This window comes from Falco cherrug, chromosome 5 (assembly GCF_023634085.1).
Source record: "Falco cherrug isolate bFalChe1 chromosome 5, bFalChe1.pri, whole genome shotgun sequence".
NCBI classification, from domain to species: Eukaryota; Metazoa; Chordata; class Aves; order Falconiformes; family Falconidae; genus Falco; species Falco cherrug.
In genome coordinates, this window is record NC_073701.1 from 33,836,687 (window position 1) to 33,850,261 (window position 13,575).

General features: G+C 49.9%; 1 protein-coding gene across 1 annotated transcript; it reads right to left on the reverse strand.

Annotated features, from left to right (window-relative positions):
- Nucleotides 1–516: 516 nt before the first annotated feature.
- MB (myoglobin) lies at nucleotides 517–5,718 on the reverse strand. The gene is made up of 3 exons (XM_005446701.3): nucleotides 5,490–5,718; nucleotides 1,624–1,846; nucleotides 517–923 (listed from the first exon to the last, which is right to left on the reverse strand). The coding sequence occupies exons 1-3, from the start codon at nucleotides 5,582–5,584 to the stop codon at nucleotides 780–782; spliced, it is 462 nt and encodes a 153-aa protein (XP_005446758.1). The 5' UTR covers nucleotides 5,585–5,718; the 3' UTR covers nucleotides 517–779.
- Nucleotides 5,719–13,575: the final 7,857 nt, after the last annotated feature.

Sequence of the window (13,575 nt, forward strand, 5' to 3'; positions counted from 1 at the left end):
TCTCCCCCACTTCTCATTGGAGTGTCTGTAAAGCTAGGAGCAAACACATGACACTGGTGCAGGAATTTTTATTTTCTGAGAAACACATACTTTACTCTCCAGTGTAACAGAACTTCAGATGCATAGCAGTGGCTACCAGAAACGTACAGATCACAGAGAGTACTGCTCTTTATAGTTTTGCTAATGTGAGTTTAGCAACTAATGCAAGTTTCTGAGCTGGCAGACCCTGGAGACTGACTGGGTGTGTTCACCCCCACAAAGCAAGGTAATACTGTGCTGGAAGCTCTCCACAGTAACCTGCTAACAGTCTCACCTGTGGGAGGAATGGGATGCTGCGCCCCTACTTTCCATCCTGACATCCCTTTCAGACTATTTGAGTCATCCTTTTACTTCTCATTCACCACACTCCTCAACACTCCCCTCGTTCCTCCACACCCCTTCATCTCTGGCTATGCCATTCACCTCTCAGATAAGACTGGGTTTGGGGGAGGGAGAAAGAAAAAGGGAATAGGATAGGCAGAAGCTCACAGATAACCCCATACATTATTTTTCCTAAGAAAGCAGATTATTTCTCTTGTATACATGAAGCCAAGAAACAACGGTTTATCATAGATATCACTCTGAGTGCCTCTATGCTGCCTGGAGTGACTCTTGGCCTCTCATCAAAGCTTTCCCACACATCTTGGATGGCCAATTGTGAGAGTTCAAAACAGTGCTGGGGAAGCTATTCTAAGATGCATGGCCAGGCCTCCTTCGTGGTGTTCCTCTGTGCGTATGTGCTAACCCTGGAAACCAAACTCCTTGTACTTGCTGGCCATATCATTTCGGAACAGCTCCAGGGCCTTCTTCATCGCAGCCTGGGAATCAGCCCCGAAGTCTGAGTGTTTTTCAGCAATGACCTTGATAATGACTTCAGAAATGAACTGTGAGGAAGGAGAGAGAGAGAAAGAAAAACTGAAGGGACACTCAAGGTTTATTTTCAGAAAAGCCAGACTAAGAAATAGGTTGCAGAGCCTGGAAATATCTCCGAGCTAATTCAGTAGCCCTTCCCACAGTCTCCGGAGAGACAGCGAGGTCTAGCATGCAAGGAGCCTGGGCTGGGCAGAAGAACTGGGCTCTATTCCTAGCTGTGACGCTGATCTGCTTCATGACCTTGAGTAGACCATGGCCCTTCCCACTCTTGTCTATCTCATCCATTAAGGCTGAAAATTCATGCCCTGTGTTTGTACAACACTTAGTTTTGTGGGTCTTGGTCTCCAATGGATCCTCCGGGGCTTACTCTAAAATTGTACATCCCCTGTGTCCAGCCACTGATAGTTCTTATGTAATGTTGTTTCCCAGGCATGCAGAGGCTGCACGGGCTGGTTTATTATTGTCAGGGATTGGTCAGACTGCATGTGGTGTTTGGAATGGGAAATCTAAACTTGGAGATTCACATACCATTTGCATACCATGAACCCTTTTTCTGTGCCTCCTCCTGCATGTACACAGAGACCTTGGACTTGAGGGAGGGCTCGCTGGAGTCCAAGCGGCCATCAGTAAAAAAAAGCACAGCTCTCACATAGCTGTCTTGCACACATTCACTACACATCAGACACCAACATTTCCTGCCCTTTTCCATACCTCCAGATATTTGACAGGGATTTTGTGCTTGGTCGCATGGGTTTGAGCCAGGGGCTTCAGCTCTGACTCATGATTACCCTTCTGCTTCAAGATTTTTCCCAGTTGGGTGAGGACAGTAACTCCGTGTTTCTTCAGATCTTCAGAGCCCTTCATCTGATCAGGGGTCTTCAGGCCTTTGAACTTTTCAAAACGATCCAAGGTCTCAGGGTGGTCCTGAAAGAGTCTGTGAACAAAAGCAGAGGTATTGTGAGACCTGGGAGAGCTGTCATCCAGACCACAGCTGAGGTCCAACTGCTATAGGTATTTCAGAGTATATGGACCGGCAAAGGTGTGATAAGCTGCTTCTCCCTCCAAAGAAAGCTCTTAGCTAGTTCCTGCTAGTATAAGCTAATTTAACCTGGGAACTTTGACACTAGATCCTTTCCAAATCACTACCATTGACAATCACTCCCTTTAGCATGTACATAAGCCAGGGAAGCATATGACCCTACTGTGAATATGGTTTAAGTGTTTTTCAACCTTCCTCTGGTAGGTTGTTCTGCAATGTGATGATACTCTGTGTGCAGAAGTTTCCTTTCTGTTTATTTTGTACAGACTGCTTTTTGTCATTAACAAACAATGAAAAGCCTCTTGTCTTTGGAGAGCAGAAGCTCCTGACTCATCTCCTTTGAGTATTGTATCTACTTTAATCCCATCCTCTTACACATGTCCTAACATGATCACGGCTGTCTTTTTCCATTCTCTCTGGCTGTGATGGAGACACTGCCCTAAACATGTCCAGCTAGAGCAACAGAGCAAGTATCCATATTTTTTTACATAGGTCTGCTAACTCTTTGGCACCAGTCCCCTGGGTTATATCAATTGTATTAAGATAGAAACAAGAGACACATCTGGTCATGGTACTGAGAGATGAGTTCTTGCATTCATGAAGTAGAAACAAAACCAACCAAACCCACCTGTCTTCATTGACTTACTGTTACTGAGGAGCCAACCTGTAGCCCCTTGGGTTTCACCAGGACCCTCTTCCCAGCCCATCTCTGCATTGACCAGGAAAGGAGAGTTCTAGAGACTTCTCATACACAAAGAAAAGGGAGCAGCCTCAGGTCCTTCACATCTGGAGCTCAGGTGTTCTTGAACATCAGCTGGGTGGGAGCTTACTGTGTCCCCACCCTATGACTGCAGACACAGAGGAATTTGGTTCCTGCCCTTTTTTCCCACCCCCCAGCTCAGCCCAGCTGCCAGTAGTGTGGTTCCTCCATCCAGCACTGTGGCACCTCAGAAAGTTCTTGGGAGCGAGTGGGTCACAAGAGCGTGGGGCCTTCAGGCATGCTGGTGCCATGCCATGCAGTGCTATACATAGGCACTACAATCCCAAAATGGAAATGAAATCAAGAAGGTGGAAAAATATCTAAAAGACAGGCTATTGTTGTCCCCACTGTTTCGCCCCTGCTGCATTTCCTAGGAGACAGGATGCAGACAACACTGGCAACCAAACTAGCAGGAAAGTTCACTCTTTCCCCTGACACAGTCCTAGACTCAAGGTGAAAAGGGGATACTGCCTGTCCTGATTATTAGTAGTTTAATAATTAAGTGTTGAGAGACATCAGCTCCGTGCACAACTTTATTTTCAGGTATTATACCCTCCGATGGCTATAATCCAACTAGCTGAAGCACCAGCAAAAGCAATATCTGACTTTACAGCCAGGGTCCTGCAGCTCACATCTGTGAAGTGGCTCATCCAAGTTCCCTGCAGCAGCGTCTGGAGCTCCCACCCGGGACCTCAGCCATGAAACCAGCCTCCCTCTCGCAGTGCACTGATTGCACTCTTGCTCTGCCCGTGGGAGAGTGCTGCTGCTGCAACTGCCGGGGCTCGTGTCCCATCTCAAACTCGATGTTTCTCCTAAGTATGTTACCATGAGGGACAGACTCTCCACTGTCTGGTGAATGTATAGGTTAAACCAACTAACAAGTGCCTCAAGCATATGGAAAACACAAGCTGTTCTGTGGCAAAAAGATTCTGTAGATGAGTGACCAGTCTTTGCTGGTGTTTCACTTCAAAGGTCTCCAAAGGATTTCTGTACTTCACCAGGTGCTGAGCACACCAGCATTGGCCTTTCCTTTTTTCCTGTGTCTTTCCATGACACAGGTTGTGTCCCACCCAGAGAGATTAAAAAACCTTGTACCTTGAAATGGGATTAAATTATTTCTAAAAATCTCCTTCCATTGAGTCTGGCTATGGCTGAATCATGTCTGCCAAAGATTATATACTCCCAAAACTCTTGAAAATTCTTCTGAGAGGTATTTTTTTGTTTCCTTTGGAAAACATCCAGTTGAATCAGTATTTTCTAAACATATTTCCAGGATGTGACATCTGTCTAAGAAGTCTTTAACAATGGACATAGGGACACATACCTAAATGGAGAGCTGCTGGCTTCCCCTGCCTCTCTCCTCCCTCAGAAACCCCTTAAAAGAAGAAATGGCCTGAGTTGGCTGGGGAGCACAAAGTCACAGGGGAGACGGGTATCATCTATTTATGTAATACCACGCTCTGCTCTGTGATACCTGTAAGAAAAATGGTATTACCTCTTCACTTGGAAACTGCTGTTACTGTCTTATGGCACTTCCAGAGCCAAAGTAGCCACCTCACAGAGATGGACTGATGGGGAGGGCTCAGGTTCCTGCTACCCCTCCAGCACGCCTGCTCTGGACTGCATGCGGGGAGAGCCATCACATTGCCACCCAGCTGCCCCTGTCTCTCCCTTCCTTTCAAATGGCAGGTGAACTGGGCCATGATAAAGAAGGTAAATGAAACAGCCTCCTGCAGTGGCTCATCTTTGAAAAAGCTTTTTCAGTGGACTTGTCGGGTGGTATGGGGCCCTTCCTTTAGCCATGTTTAGTTAGGCTAGGAAACCCCCCAAGTATGTGCCACATCTCCACTGCTCTCAGCATCTGTACCCTTCCGGCATATCATAGTGTGCATGGGCTCAGGGGGGAGATCTGGAGAGGGTCCATCCGTGCTGGTCTTTAAGGACAGGCTAGTATCCAATTCCCACCCAATGTTGTTTCCCACTCTGCACCCCTGAGATCCCTTCCAAATTTCCGTGACTTGCTGCTGGCACCCAGGATGTTCCCTTCTCAGGGGGCCAGGACCACAAGGACAGCCTTGGGGCAGGGATCCTCTCAGATGGAGACCTCACAAGCATTCCTACTCTGACACCAGAATCATGGAGGGAAGCAGAGGGAAGGATGTGCCTCATTTCACACCCAGACCTCAAATTCATCATCAGGAAGTGGACAAGTCTTACCACCCAGATTTCTGGCCAAAAAGCAGGATGCGCAGGGCTCTGCCAGTTGAGACTAAGGTAGGGAGAGGGAAATACTCAGGTACTTCACAGTTAATTTTGCTGAAATCATAGAAACCAAGAAAATTGTCACAGAGGTGATTTTCCTCTCCTCTCCTTCCCTGCCTCCCCACATCCTTGCTGCAGAGCATCTGAAGGCCCGGGACACACAATTTGCTCCAGCTTTTCTCTCCGTAGTGCTTGGGCAATGAGGATCCAAAGCAGAGCTTTGCCAGCAGAGGCAGAGGCAGTGACAAAGTCCCACCATCTTTTGAAAACGGCACTGGCCTGCTCCTGCACCCATAGACAGATGGAGAGACAGAAGCACAGCCACTTTACACAGCGAGTAATTTTTAACCCAGAAACCATAGCAATGGAAAGAACACCACCCTGCAACAAAAAAAACCACCCAGCCTATTGAAATAAACACTGCCAAAAACAAGCCCCCGTACTAAATATACACCTTCCTTCATCTCTCATCAAAGGTTCTCAGTTTTACTGTTAGGACCAAAGCTTCTTGCCTACCTCATTAAAATTTCATGCCCATGGCCGGCAAGGTCGGACTCCACCTTTCCCCAAATGGTCAGGACCTGCTGCCACTCCTGGTCACTGAGCCCCATGGTTCACTGAAGGCAGGTCCTGAGTGCTCCCCACAACTGTTTGTCTTTCCCCAAAGGGTGGCTGGAGAGCTGACCTGTGGGATTTATAGCCCCTGGTCACAGACCTACACCTGTCAGTCGTCAGCTGGATGTCTTGCTCCCTTTCAGGCTTGTCTAACCTAATCAGTCTCCCTATTTTTTTCTAGGAAGCTATTTCGGGTCAGGTGCTATTGTGGGTGCCACTGATGGCATCATTTCTGCTTTTCGTATTGGACTGGCATATGGCCCACTCTAGACAGAAAGGGCACTGCTGAAACACAGTGCCAGGAGCCTGTCCTAGGTTCTCAAGGACCCAGACACAGTGTCAAGCTGTACGGCAGGAGATCTGAAGAGCACTGCCATCTGCAGCACCACCCTGCCTCCCTCTCCCCTGGTCTGCCAAGGGCAGGCAGGAGAAAAGGCCAGGACAGTTGGTATCATCAGCTCCATCGCTCCAAAGGCCTTTCCTTTCCCATGCTGATCTCAATCTCCTTTCCCCCTGGGGTAACACATACCATTTTCTAATAGAGCACAATGTCAGAAGAGACATGTCCTTAAAAGCTAACCATATTCAGAGTGGCCCAGTCATCTCCCCAGCCTCTGTAGGAGGGAGGAAGGGGATAAAAGCTACATGGGAGCTCGTTACCCCACACCTGCCTGGTGGGGTCTTTCTGCCTGCCTTTCCAGGGAATGCCCAGGATTAGCCGCTGGCTGAGCCTGGATATCATAGTCAACAGACGTACAGCTGAGACAGGACGGTAATTTGTGGCAGGCCAGAGACACAAGGACACAACAGGGCTTCACTCAACACGCATCCAGCCAGTAGTTAAGGTCTCTGGCTACCCCAGGCAAGCCAAATATCTGTGTTGGGAGGAAAAGCCACTGTGCTAACAAACAATATGGGTATGCTTTGGGACACCTCCCAGCCTTTCTCCTTCAGCCCCATCAGGACTGATAACAGCCTGGAACACCAGGAAGGTGATTAGTGCCTTCCAGGAGGTGACTGCAGTCAGAGCGCAGCCTGATAACAAACCCCAGCTAGCACTGCTGTTCCAAAGCACACACCTACCTCTGGACTTTTCCAAAGGGGCACACATCACAGGCCTTGGAAGGTGAGAAATGTCAACTGAGGGCTGAAGACACCTGTCCTGGAGCTCAGGAGAAGAGCATGAAACCCCACAGTCCCTACCACAGCACTGCAGGACCTGAGGTGCACTGCTGCCTTTGCCCCCATCCACACTGCAACAGGAGCAGCCTCCCTGCTCCAGCCTTGAAAGGGGAGAGAAGTGCCTATGTACAAGGGTAGTCAGGCAGCAAGGAGGATGGAGTCACGGAGCCTCACATCCATCAGAAACACACAGGTGTAGAGGGAATAGTTTGGGTAAGAAAGTGTGGCAGCTGGTATTCAAGCCTAGAGGTAAGAGAATTTTGGTCATTACATGCCACAAGCCTCTGTCATCCAAGTCAACCTGTGATGCTGCAATCTTCCCCTTCTCTCTCCTCTATGCACCAGTTCACTTCATATCCAAAAATCTACATCCTAAACACTTCAAGGCCAAGATTTCATCCTGATTTATCTGTGCAAACACCAGACTGCTACCGATTACCTAACCTAAGCTAAACTGGTGGAAGTGAGCTCAGGATCCCTCCAGCTCATTCCTTATGTTGTTCTCCACAGTACTTATAGCACTAACAAGCATTTACACCATCCCAGGCTTGGTCTTGGGTAGGATCCTGAATACTGACCTTACTATTTTACATGCGTTTCAGACACAACAGAAATGTGCTCCTGGTACATGAGAGGTTACTCTTATGCACCGAGCTCCACCATTTTCCGCAAGCTGAAACTACTCAGTTGCTGTAATAACTTCATTTGAAGTTGGTTGACTCTCTGCTCTCTGCAGCATTCCCCAGGGCTTCACAGCCAACAGTCCTGGTATGGAGATAAATGTTAAATGGTCAGAAGGCTTAAAAAGAGTATAGGATTCCATATTGCTTTTTTTATGAGTGAAGTAGTAATGAAATGAAATCGTAAGTTCTTCTCTCTAGAGCTTTAATAAATAGTCTACAGAAATATTAAATGCTTTATAGCGTACCCGACCACACCTCAACGCTGCAGCCACAAAAAGGACATAACATTTTAGTGTCTACAGGCCTTTCATCTCTCTCTTGGGGCAAAATCTATGACTTGCATAATAATGTCGATAAACACAAACTGCAGAGAACCAACATTTCGGCCGCCCGCTTTAAGAAGCGCCAGGTGATTGAATAACCTATTCCAAACAACACCCGCCACCCCAGAGCCCTGCTGACACGCGTGGCCCTGCAGCCGCACCTAAGGCGCTTTCGCTGAACGAGCATAAAACGTATCGGTAGTATCGTTGCCCACGTTTCGATGCGGGTGCTGTCACCTCGTCGCGAAGCCCCCCCCGCGCGGACCGCTCGGCCCCGGGGCCCCGGGCAGCAGCGCCGGCGCCGCCGGCCAGGCCGTGCTACCATCTAGTGGCCACGGGCGACAGAGCCGCGGGGAACGGAGGCCACGTGCAAGCCGCCAGCCGGGGTTTGGAGGCTCGGGGAGGTGGCCGGCATGTGGCCCCTCCAGTTTCAGAGGCAGGAGAGTGACCCCGGGACAGGCAGAGCGGCAGCGCACTAGGCTGCCTCACGTAGCAGCATCACGGTCCCGGACCCGGTTCTCATGGGGGCCTTCAGCCACCGTGATGGCTGCTGGAAGCACAACCCAGCTGGAGACACGCAGTCCAGGAGGCTCCTGCAGAGCACTGATGATAACTATTTGACACAGGTAGTGGAGGAGCCAGCAAGGCAAGGTCTGCTGCTAGACCTTGTACTAACAAAGAGGGACTGCTTGGGGATGTGAAGGTTGGGGGCAGCCTTGGCTGCCGTGACCATGAGATGGCGGAGTTCAGGATCCTCTGTGGAGGAAGCAGGGCAATAAGCAGGACTGCAACCCTGGACTTAAGGAGAGCTGACTTGGGCCTCTTCAAAGACATGCTTAGAGGAATCCCATGGGTTAGGGGTCTAGAAGGTAGCAGGGTCCAAGAAAGCTGACTAATATTCAAGCATCACTTCCTTCAAACTCAAGATAGGTACATCCCTATGAGTAAGAAACCAAGAAAAGAGGACAGGAGGCCTGCATAGATGAGCAAGGAGCTTCTGGCAAAACTCAAAGAGAAGGAGGTGTAGGTAGAGGAATTATAGAGGAATGAAGGCAGGTTAATTAACATTGATAATATACAGCTGTGGGCTTGCTTCAGGGGCAGTGGGTTGGCTGACGTGGATAATGTGCAGCTGTGGCTGGTTCCTGCTAAGTAATTAAACAGCTCTAAGGGGTGTGGAAGAGGAGCATCCAATGAAGAGAGACCTGGAAGAAGCAGAGGGAGGAACGAGAGTGCCCTGGAGGTAGGAGAGACAAGGAGAAGGATGCAGCAGAAGCAAGAAGCAGGGTGGACTGGCCTGAAGAGTACAAAACAGCACTAACAGTAGATGAACTGTTGAAACCTTGTGGGGGATTGGTGGTTGTGCTAGGGCAAGGTGAGGGAACTACTTATTGAAGCTAACCTGGTATGGGGAGGTAAAAGCCCTGTTACAGCCTACTAGTTTGGAGAGTGCTGTAACAGAAGGAAGTCTACAGAATGTGGAAAAAGGGACAGGCCACTTGGGACAAACATAGGAATGCTGTCAGAACATGCAGGGAGGCAACAAGGAAGGCTAAGGTCCATTTGGAATTATATCTGGCAAGGGAGGTCAAGGACAAGGGCTTCTTCAGGTACATCAGTAGGAAAAGGATGACTATGGAAAATGTGGGCCTGCTGCTGAATGAGGTGGGTGCCCTGGTGATAAAAGATACAGAGAAGACTAAGTTACTGAATGCCTTCTTTGCGCCAGACTTCACTGCCAAGGCCAACCCTCAGGAATCCCAGACCCTGGAGGCAAGACAGAAAGTCTGGAGAAAGGAAGACTTGGTCGAGGAGGATCAGGTTAGAGATCACTTAAGTAAACCTGACACCCACAAATCCATGGGCTCTGATGGGATGCACCCTCAAGTGCTGAGGGAGCTGGCAGATGTTATTGCTGAGCCACACTCCATCCTCTTTGAGAGGACATGGTGGACAGGAGAGGTGCCTGAGGACTGGAGAAAAGTCACTGCCACTCCAGTCTTCAAAAAGGGCAAGAAGAAGAACCCAGGAAACTACAGGCTGGTCAGCCTCACCTCCATCCCTGGAAAGGCGATGGAACAGCTTATGCTGGATGTCATCTCTCAGCACATGGATTCACCAAGGGGAAATCATGCCTGACCAGTCTGATAGCCTTCTGTGATGGAATAACTGGCTGGGTAGGTGAGGGGAGAGCAGTGGATGCTGTCTGCCTTGACTTCAGCCAGGTTTTTGACACCATCTCCCACAACATCCTCACAGGCAAGCTCAGGAAGCATGGGTTAGAGGAGTGGACAGTGAGGTGGGCTGAGAACTGGCGCAATGGCAGAGCTCAGAGGGCTGTGATCAGCGGCACAGTCTAGCTGAGGGCCTGTAGCCAGTGGTGTTCCTCAGGGGTCAGTGCTGGGTCCAGTCCTGTTCGACTGACTTGTCAGTGACCTGGATGAAGGGACAGAGCGCACCCTCAGCAAGTTTGCTGGTGATACAGAGCTGGGAGGAGCAGGTGATACACCAGAGGCTGCGCTGCCGTTCAGGGAGACCTGGACAGGCTGGAGCGTTGGGTGGAGAGGAACCTAATGAAGTTCACCAAAGGCAAGTGTAGGGTCCTGCACCTGGGGAGGAACAATCCCGCGTACCAGTACAGGCTGGGGGTTGACCTGCTGGAAGGCAGCTCTGCGGAGAAGGACCTGGGAGGTGGACAGCAAGTTGCCCATGACCCAGCAGTGTGCCCATGTGGCCAAGGTGGCCAGTGGGATCCTGGGGCGCATTAGGAGGAGCGTGGCCAGCAGGTAGAAGGAGGTGATCCTCCCCCTCTGCTCTGCCCTGGTGAGGCTGCACCTGCAGTGCTGTGTCCATTTCTGGGCTCCCCAGTTCAAGAGAGACAGGGAACCGCTGGGCAGAGTCCAGCGGATGGCTATGAAGATGATTGGGGGAACTGGAGCATCTCCCTTATGAGGAAAGGCTGGGAGAGCTGGGCCTGTGTAGCCTGGGGAAGATAAGACTGGGAGGGGATCTTATCAATGTCTACAAATATCTTGAGGGCAAGTGTCAGGAGGATGGGGCCAGGCTCTTTTCAGCAGCACCCGGTGACAGGACAAGGGGCAACAGGCATGAACTGCAACACACAAAGTTCCATCTGGATATGAGGAAGAACTTCTTTACTTTGAGGGTGACAGAGCACTGGAACAGGCTGCCTAGAGAGGTTGTGGAGTCTCCTTCTCTAGAGAAATTCAAAACCCATCTGGATGTGATCCTGTGCAACCTGCTATAGGTGAATCTGCTTTAGCAGGGAGTTGGACTAGATGATCTCCAGAGGTCCCTTCTGACCCCAACCATTCTGTGATTCTGTCCCCATGCCAGCAGCGCCACAGGACTCTCACTGTGGTTGGATTGCAGATGGTAGAACTTTCATAAGGGGCTTGTTTTCAGTGTGGGGTGTAGAGATGGTCTGTTTTCCTCAGAAAGGGCTCATGTCAGGGTGTCAAGGCCCTGGGCTGGCTGGCTGGCTTTACTCCCAGCCTTGTGGCAGGCTACTGGCACAGGGAGGATGCTACGCCTTCCCCCAGCCTTGAGCACTGGAGTGGGCTGGGGTGGTGGGATCAGGGCAGAGGAACATCCCATGGGACAGCAGCAGAGCCACAGCCAAGCCTTGGGGTACTGCTGAGGAGGAAGGCCGTCCTAGGGGCTTCATGGGGTTTCCACCCAAAAATGTTGCCAAAAGGTGCTTAGGAAAGGTTTCCCAGGCTAATGGGCACAGCAGGCCCAGCAAGACCCATTTCTGGCAAAATGGTGGATGCAATCTCACCTCTGCCTTGCTCCTTGCTCAATAGAAGTCAAAACTTTCTGCAGGCATTAATGAATTTAGACCATGCCACAATCCTGCAAATGGGAAAGTCACTTGGTTTTCCCGTTTATTAGGGATCAAAGAAGTCCTACGACTTGCCTGTGCCCACAGACACACCAGTGAACGAGCAAGGACTGGCTCTTGGGTATGGTATCAGAAACACCAGCTGTTTGGTAGTTACTAATACAGGGCATAGCCACCCAAGCTGAGCTGGGAGGCACAGTAAGAATCGCACGCGAGTCACAGGGAGGAATCTGCTCCGAGTCTGTTTGGTCACATTCAGATTTTTTTTCTTAGAGTATTGCTGTTATGAAGAGAGAAATCCAGCCATGGCCTGTAAAGTGAAGACTGGAGAGCACAGCAGAACCCTACATTGACATGGCAGCTGCTACAACAAATCACCAATGATTTCTAACCCTGTTGTCTCTCCAGCCGGACCTGCTGCAAGTAGGGAAATATGTGAGGCGCTCACTAGCAGAAATCGTAGAGTTTGGTTTTTTCATTTGAAGGCAGTTCATGGAATAAACTTTCCCGCAAGGAAGAGATATGCTCCAAAACCCAGTCCATCTTCCTCAAGAAACAGCCCAAACCACCTTGTGTTCTTACACATCAAAACAGCTCAGAGGAACAAACAGAATTTTGACCAAATATTTTTTTTCTTTTCAGTGAGCCTTTTCCCCCCGCAATACCATTAAAAAAAAATATACAAAACAAAAAACCCACAAACCCTGAGAACAGCCAAGGGTCCTGCAGCTCGGAGCAGCAGTGGTGGCAGCCCTGGCATCACCTTGGGTTGTATAAAGCGTGGCACGATGTAAGCGTGGTACATGCTCCTGTGCCAGGGGAGCCGTCAGGAGGCGGCTGGCACTCCGGAAAAAGCCCGGAATATTATATAACGCCAACTTACATAATTGCCTATTGCATAATGCGGAGGAGAAGGCCCTCTGTAACGCAGCTGTGGTTTCTATGGCATTGTGCTGATACACAGCTGCTTCCAAGGGATTCATCTGTGCTTTGTTTCAGGAGCCTGCAGCTCGGCCTGTGTGAACAGACAGGTGAGGACCCACACTCCCAGCAGCGTTAGTGGAGAGGTAAGGGCAGTAGTAACGCAATCTTACAGCCACAGCAAGGCAAGAGCGTTGGGTTTTCTGCAGCTGTGCCACTGACTTCAGTACTCAGAGGATCGGAAGGGTGTCGGATAAGAACACCTTATGAAGCCGCATGCATCGCATAGACTCTGCTGCTTGTAGGAAACAAGGTGGAGTCTAACTGGTGGTGGCAGTGGCCAGATCCCTTCCAGGCTCACTCCTCTCTTCCCCTTGCTCTCAAACATTATTCTTAGCAGCGCTTCCAGGCAGGGCTCCCACACACTGACAGATTCCAGCAGCTGAGAGGATACCTGAGCCACTTGCTTAAAAGGAAGAGGAGGGATTAGGAGAAGGGGATTTCAGCATCAGGGCAAGATTTGGCCTGTGAGTTTGCAGAGCTGTGCTACGTACTTACAAATATCTCAGCATGGGTTCTTCCAGGGATCATGCCCTGTACCGTAAGTCAGAGGTAGCTTTACCTTCACTTCAGTGCTTACAGGATCCAGCCTTTGGTGACTATCAGACAGGCAACTGTATGACTCAGTCATTTTCTTTTTCCAGAAGGTGCACAGGATAACACCAGCATGACCCACAGCTCCTGTGCAATCATCAAGGCATATCATGGTGTACGCGATATTGCACAGCACCGGGACAAAACACTTATCTGGACTAATCAGGACACTTATTGCAGGCCAGTACCTGGATTCAGTGAGAGAACAGACAGGGAAGCAGCAGGGCAGTCCAGGACCAGAATATTTAGGCTCTAATATAGAAGCTGAGGCTGTCTCAAAGGCTTGGTGAGCTCTCTCTAGGGGTGCAAACCTCCTCTGAAGGGCTGTGAAATGAAAGTACAAAAGGACTGAGGATTTC